The 7,055-nt window shown below is 49.6% G+C and overlaps 1 protein-coding gene across 1 annotated transcript; it reads left to right on the forward strand.

Annotated features, from left to right (window-relative positions):
- The first annotated feature begins 895 nt into the window (after positions 1-895).
- On the forward strand, positions 896-2,034 carry LOC120845409. The gene is made up of 3 exons (XM_040217230.3): positions 896-1,219; positions 1,328-1,401; positions 1,730-2,034. The coding sequence occupies exons 1-3, from the start codon at positions 1,129-1,131 to the stop codon at positions 2,003-2,005; spliced, it is 441 nt and encodes a 146-aa protein (XP_040073164.1). The 5' UTR covers positions 896-1,128; the 3' UTR covers positions 2,006-2,034.
- Positions 2,035-7,055: the final 5,021 nt, after the last annotated feature.

Raw genomic sequence — 7,055 nt, forward strand, 5'->3', positions numbered from 1 at the left:
CTTTTTAGCATCGTAATTGTTGTTGCCACACTGGTTGCATTTGTTGTGCTGTTGCATTTGCGACTGCGGTGTTTTGCTTCGTGGGAACCGTCCCACATTTTGCATTCCTTCATTCCTGCTCCGCTCACCTTGATGACTTCGGAATCTTCCAGGCCCGTCCCTTTCAAGACACAAGCATTCTAGCTAGCGGTTTAAACAGCCAGTGCCATCCGCATTGCTTTTTCCAAGGTCATCGATGACTGCCAGCAGTCTCTTCTGCACTCCTACCTCATGCACACCACACACCAATCGATCCCGGATCGTGATGTCAAGGGTGCTGCCGAAATTGCAAGAGTCTGCAAGTTTCAGGAGAGCTGCAAGAAATTTTGAGATAGTTTCATCCTTCTGTCAGTAGCGGTTATCGAACTTGTACCGTTTTATTATCTTCGATGGTGTCAGCAAAAAGTATTTGTTCAGGGTCCCCAGCAGCTCTTTGAACGTTTTTATACTTGGCTTGATGGAATTCAATAAACTTCAAAGCCCCCAACTCGTAGGTCTTCGGTCCTACACAAGCCAGAAAGATCCCGGTCTTATGCTTGTCGTCAACAGTCCGATGGCCAACGAAGCAGCGCTCCAAGCATCCTAGATGTGTAGTTCCCTCGTGGCTCCAACTCTGTGTCATACCCGGGGCCGGTGCCAATCTTCACCCTCTTACTTTATATGGCGAGCTCTTTCCCAGATGTAAAGTCACAATCTGCAGGAACTTGCATTGTCAGTTGCTGTGAGTAGATGTGGGCTTTGTTGTTCTCGTTACCATTTCACTTGTTTTTAAAGTGACGGTGGGGAGTGGAGTAATTATGGTTAAACTTAGTTTGCTAGAAAGAAAAAAAAATGTCAGGTCGAGACCACCGCAAAAAGATCCTTCTGCTGTTCAGGGGTCTATGGATGTTTATAAAACGAAGGGGGCGGGGGATGTTCTGCCAGTCCCCATTTGCAGAAGCAATATGTCGGGTGGCACTCCGTCTGCTGTTGTACATGGCACGTATGCGGCAGGTATCTTTAAGCTTCTCCGCATTCTAGGTTTTCCTGGAATTTCAAAGAATCAATGGTGTGCACCCTCGGCAGCTGGAGACAATTGCAGAGCGATACATGGTGTCACTTCTGACATTGGCGGGAAAAAAAGTTGAAACATTCAGCATGGAGCTGCTGACCAAGGCCGAAACTGTCCCCGATGGAGGCTGTGAGAATACAATCAAATGAACTTCCTTATATTTGCATGCATGCTTATAGATTTCAATATCTATGCTTTGACAGAACCTTATAGTTTTTGCCCACTCCTACTCCCAAGGGATGAAAACTTTGGCTTTTCTGCTCACACTGCCCAGGATGGTCAAAGAACGGCCATCTTTCCTGAGAAGCTCGGTAACTATTGAAATAACCCCTGCTCCCCTTTTTTTTAAAGTCTTTTGCTGCATGTGAATATTTATACATGTTCTTGAAATTGGGCTTAAAGCAGCTTTGGAATGAACTAAATGTGGATATCCTCATGCTTTGAAGCACACAGAATGCATAACCACAATATTGACCTACAATATTAGTACTTCCTAAATGTCACTTGCAAATTTCCTTCATTTCCATGCTCAGCTGGAATATGTTAGCCCCTTATTAGCTTTTTCCCAGATCCCGTTTCTATTTATAAGAGACGGGCCCAAACTAGATAGTACGCCTCACAATTTAAATTGTTTTCTAGGCACCATGGTTCGCTGCATATCCACTTGTTCTGTGGACCGACAACATGGAGGAACTCGGCCAGTCTGCCATCCAAGTGGAAAACCAGATCATAAAGGCAGAGAACCCAGCGCAGGCAGTCATTGCTGCATTCTGCTTGCATTGGGTGTTGAACTTTGTGTATGAGCCAGCATCCAGGGCATTCTACACAACTCTGGAGCACTTGCTTAGCATCACTAACACCAAACCGACAGGCATGGTCGTAAGGCTGCTCTCGAACCTGGAAAAGGTAGCATGAAACTGGAATAAACCATCGAAAGGTTAATAAAAAGGCCCTCATTATACTTTTTCTGCTTACATTGTCACATGTTGGAATCCATAAAGTTAGTTAAAATTTATACAGAGCACTTCCAACCAGTGGCAGCCCCCTCCGAAAAAAAGTTGTGGCTATGTCACTGCTTACAACCAAAAGGTATATGGTTGAATACTACAAATGGTCTTTCAAGAACAAGTGATTACCAAACAAGCTAAGCAGTCTAGGGGAACATGTGACTGCTATCAAGCACAAATAATAATTTTCCCATTTCGTATAGTTTAAAGGAAAGTGGAGAGAATCATAGAGGTGCGTACCCATCCCCTCCTGAAAGGAATTCCCGATTTGCCGATGCAATTGTATATGATAAAAAAATATTCGTATATACATATATGAATTGCAGTAAATTTGGGGAATTATGGACGGTTGCAAGGAATGGGGGAAATAATTTTTATTTTTTTCTACGTAATGTGCTATGTACGTATGAGAAGTGATATTTGAAAATAGTTGTAAAATCAATTTTGAGTTTTATGTACAAAAACAAAAACTGTGGGCATTATGGCACATACCAGCGAAGAACTGAGGATTAATTTTGATCACAAAGGATCTGTTTACGTGCAACGAAAACCTAGTTACAACGGCAGCTCAGTCACCTCGGCCAGGATTCAAATGTAGGCCAGCTCCTTGGAGCCACCAAAAAAAGTGTTTAAAATGTGAACCGATATATGGGTTTAGATTTTTCCTATGAGTGGGAGGTGTTCGAAACACGAGAAAATCAAGATGTGTAGCATGAGTGCTGAGAAGCAGCACTTAATACACCCTGCATGTTAAAAATTTCGAAGTTTAGCTACCATGGATACTTTGGCTGTAAACAGTCTCGTTTTGTACACCTTGTTCTCTTTTAGAGGTTGCACTGCCAAAATTCTATTAGCCTCATATCTCCCCACCTCCTGTAATTCTTACCAGGAGATGTGGCCCTGGACAGTGCTTGTACGGCACGAGCGCGCGTGCTTGAAAGGGACGCTGAAAGCCCGGAGCACGCCCTTGTAGCTTCTGCTCGGACGCATGCGGTTTGGAGAAGTTCGTTTTAGCGAACGCAGTTTTAGCGACCCGTTTATCGAATCAATTTATAGAGAAACCCAGTTTAGAGAGAATGGCGATGAGCCTTCGTTTAGCAAATTCGACTGCCGCAAAGCGGCGTATACGCGTGGATCAAGTAAGTAAACATTTTTTTTCATGAGCCGCCGCAGACCGCCGCCGCGAAGTGGGAACGCAGCGGGAGTTAAACATACGCTTACACTCAAAGCGCTTAAAGTTTTCGTCCTCTCCAGAAACGTAAAGTCATAAACCAACCACAAAAAAAAAAGAAAAAAAAAAGCGAGAAATAATTTTGCGCGCTGCTCTGAGAAACGGTGCCGAGCATCGCGTGAACGGAGCGCAAAATATTCCGTTATGAAGGCGCGTTCTTCCGTCAGGTTCCACACACGAGTCGCGTCAGCAGCTTATGTAGCTTTGCGGACCTAGTATAAAACGCAGTATATTCAGCGAACTACTGTGGGCTCGCTCCGTCATCCCCGTTCTAGGAGGTGCTTTGTGGGGAAGCGAAAACTAACCGGTGATTGGAGGTTCTGTAAACTGTAAAATTTTCGCAAGAAACTAATTTTAGTGAATCGCCTACATTTCGCGAAAATAGGTCCGCCGAACAATTCCGGATTAGAACCCGCGAATTCTTCCAAAAGCTTCAGTTTTAACCTAAATCGCGAAGTATTGAGCCCGCGAAAAATACGTCTTTTACAGTAATTACGGCTCGTACATTTACTTTCTACTAGGAGATACATCCCTTGACCCGTTTGAAATAAATTTTAAAGAACAATATTTATGAGATAAAAAAATCATACCTCTAACGTTATCCAATGCTGAGCAGATCACCCGCGCAGAAGTTCTGCCAAAATGTCGAGTATAAAAGACGGATGCGCTTCTATCGCAGTCGGTGAGTGGGGTACGGTTACTCTGTGATTACAGTGTCTGTGTAGTCTGTGCGTTAGAGTCACGTGTGCCTTGCGTTTGTCCATGTGCAGTGGGAGTGGCATGCTCGAAGGCAGAGACGCTTGTGGGAAAATGTGTGCGTGTTAAAGCCTATAATATAAAATCCAGAAAAAGAAGAACGCTTTTTTTTTTTAATTTGACACATGATAAATGGATACAGCATGGCAGCTGGAATTTTTGAAGTAGGCGGTGCCTAGCGCCATCTGGCCTACCTGGTGTCAGTTTTTTGTGTGTACGTTGCTTGGGCCTGCCATCTGGCGGCAACTCGTGTAACTCCATGCAGCAATATTGGCAGAATTGGCAGAATTCTGCAAACCGTGCTGACCACACTGTGCACAGCGCCAGTTCTTCGCTGCTCGCTGTGATCTTCTAATTGTGCACTCTTTTGAGATCGACTTTAGGTATCACGCATTCGACTATTGTTTATCGGTTTTTCGTAACGTGCGATGCGTGACAAAGGGATCGCGAAGCGAGGAATAGCAAAGGTAGGACGTCGAGTACGCGGAGATCGTCATTGCTGTGAGCATTGCGGGGTCCACGGGGTTTGGCCGTTTTCGTGTAAACGTCTGAATGTCGACCATGCGAGGTTGGGCTCGGAGCGCGAACTTCCTCACTTTCGCGGACAGTTGCCTTTGGCAATAAATAAGCATACGCGAGAGCTTGCGTCAGTGTTTTCATTTGCCGTCAAAAGACGCCATTTTAAAATGCGGCTGAAAGGGAGGCCACATTCCTCCATCAGCGTAAATCATGTAGCAAATGTTGCTCCCCTCGACGATGGAGGAAGTTTGCTCTCCTGCTTGCAGGGAGGAGAGTTGCTCTCTTTCTAAAGGAACATAGGTTACAAGATCGTTCCTCAATTTATGGAGGAATATACAGACCCTTTTTTCTAAGAGTGTAGGCGTCTGTAGCACGCTTAGCGAAAACCACGACCGTGGCGAACGAAGATCCGCCGCCGTTAAGAAATCCCGGGTACACTCTCAATGTCGTCCCTGACGCCGTCACCGCGGGTGCACCAGGCGTCAGTGCACGCTTAGCAAAAACCACAAACGCGCGGAGCGAACATCCGCCGCCGTTAAGAAATCCCGGGCACACTCACGATGCCGTCCCTGATGCCGTCGCCGCGAGTGCACCAGGCGTCAGTAGCACGCTTAGCAAAAACCACCACCGCGGCAAACGAAGATCCGCCGCCGTTAAGAAATCCCGGGTACACTCACAATGTCGTCCCTGATGCCGTCGCCGCAGGTGCACCAGGCGTTAGTGCACGCTTAGCAAAAACCACAAACGCGCGGAGCGAACATCCGCCGACGTTGAGAAATCCCGGGCACACTCACGATGTCGTTCCTGATGCCGTCGCCGCGAGTGCACCAGGCGTCAGTAGCACGCTTAGCGAAAACCACAAACGCGCGGAGCGAACATCCGTCGCCGTTGAGAAATCCCGGGCACACTCACGATGTCGTCCCTGATGCCGTCGCCGCGGTGGCACTAGGCGTCTGTAGCACGCTTAGCGAAAACCACGACCGTGGCGAACGAAGATCCGCCGCCGTTAAGAAATCCCGGGTACACTCACAATGTCGTCCCTGACGCCGTCACCGCGGGTGCACCAGGCGTCAGTGCACGCTTAGCAAAAACCACAAACGCGCGGAGCGAACATCCGCCGCCGTTAAGAAATCCCGGGCACACTCACGATGCCGTCCCTGATGCCGTCGCTGCGGGTGCACCAGGCGTCAGTAGCACGCTTAGCAAAAACCACCACCGCGGCAAACGAAGATCCGCAGCCGTTAAGAAATCCCGGGTACACTCACAATGTCGTCCCTGATGCCGTCGCCGCAGGTGCACCAGGCGTTAGTGCACGCTTAGCAAAAACCACAAACGCGCGGAGCGAACATCCGCCGACGTTGAGAAATCCCGGGCACACTCACGATGTCGTTCCTGATGCCGTCGCCGCGAGTGCACCAGGCGTCAGTAGCACGCTTAGCGAAAACCACAAACGCGCGGAGCGAAGATCCGGCGCCGTTGAGAAATCCCGGGCACACTCACAATGTCGTCCCTGACGCCGTCGCCACGGGTGCACCAGGCGTCAGTGCACGCTTAGCAAAAGCCAAGACCGCGGCGAACGAAGATCCGCCGCCGTTAGGAAAGCCTGGGTACACTCACAATGTCGTCCCTGACGCCGTCGCCGCGGGTGCACCAGGCTTCAGTAGCACGCTTAGCGAAAACCACAACCGCGGCGAACGAAGATCCGCCGCCGTTAAGAAATCCCGGGTGCACTCACAATGTCGTCCCTGACGCCGTCGCCGCGGGTGCACTATGCGTCAGTAGCACGCTTAGCGAAAACCACAAACGCGCGGAGCGAACATCCGTCGCCGTTGAGAAATCCCGGGCACACTCACGATGTCGTCCCTGATGCCGTCGCCGCGGGTACACTAGGCGTCAGTAGCACGCTTAGCGAAAACCACGAGCCCGCCGAACGAAGATCCGCCGCCGTTAAGAAATCCCGGGTGCACTCACAATGTCGTCCCTGACGCCGTCGTCGCGGGTGCACTATGCGTCAGTAGCACGCTTAGCGAAAACCACAAACGCGCGGAGCGAACATCCGTCGCCGTTAAGAAATCCCGGGTGCACTCACAATGTCGTCCCTGACGCCGTCGCCGCGGGTGCACCAGGCGTCAGTAGCACGCTTAGCGAAAACCACGACCGCGGCGAACGAAGATCCGCCGCCGTTAAGAAATCCCGGGTGCACTCACAATGTCGTCCCGGACGCCGTCGCCGCGGGTGCACCAGGCGTCAGTAGCACGCTTAGCGAAAACCACGACCGCGGCGAACGAAGATCCGCCGCCGTTAAGAAATCCCGGGTACACTCACAATGTCGTCCCTGATGCCGTCGCCGCGGGTGCACCAGGCGTCAGTAGCACGCTTAGTGAAAACCACGACCGCGGCGAACGAAGATCCGCCGCCGTTAAGAAATCCCGGGTGCACTCACAATGTCGTC

Source organism: Ixodes scapularis, unplaced genomic scaffold, assembly GCF_016920785.2.
Source record: "Ixodes scapularis isolate PalLabHiFi unplaced genomic scaffold, ASM1692078v2 ptg001946l_1___fragment_3__unscaffolded, whole genome shotgun sequence".
Taxonomy (NCBI): domain Eukaryota; kingdom Metazoa; phylum Arthropoda; class Arachnida; order Ixodida; family Ixodidae; genus Ixodes; species Ixodes scapularis.

Bases quoted from the DNA above. Each gene is read 5' to 3' on its own strand.
- LOC120845409 (XM_040217230.3), top strand. From the start codon at position 1,129: ATGGTGTCACTTCTGACATTGGCGGGAAAAAAAGTTGAAACATTCAGC. The intron at 1,220-1,327 runs GTGAGAATACAA...CCTACTCCCAAG, and splicing joins AACTGTCCCCGATGGAGGCT to GGATGAAAACTTTGGCTTTT. The intron at 1,402-1,729 runs GTAACTATTGAA...ATTGTTTTCTAG, and splicing joins CATCTTTCCTGAGAAGCTCG to GCACCATGGTTCGCTGCATA.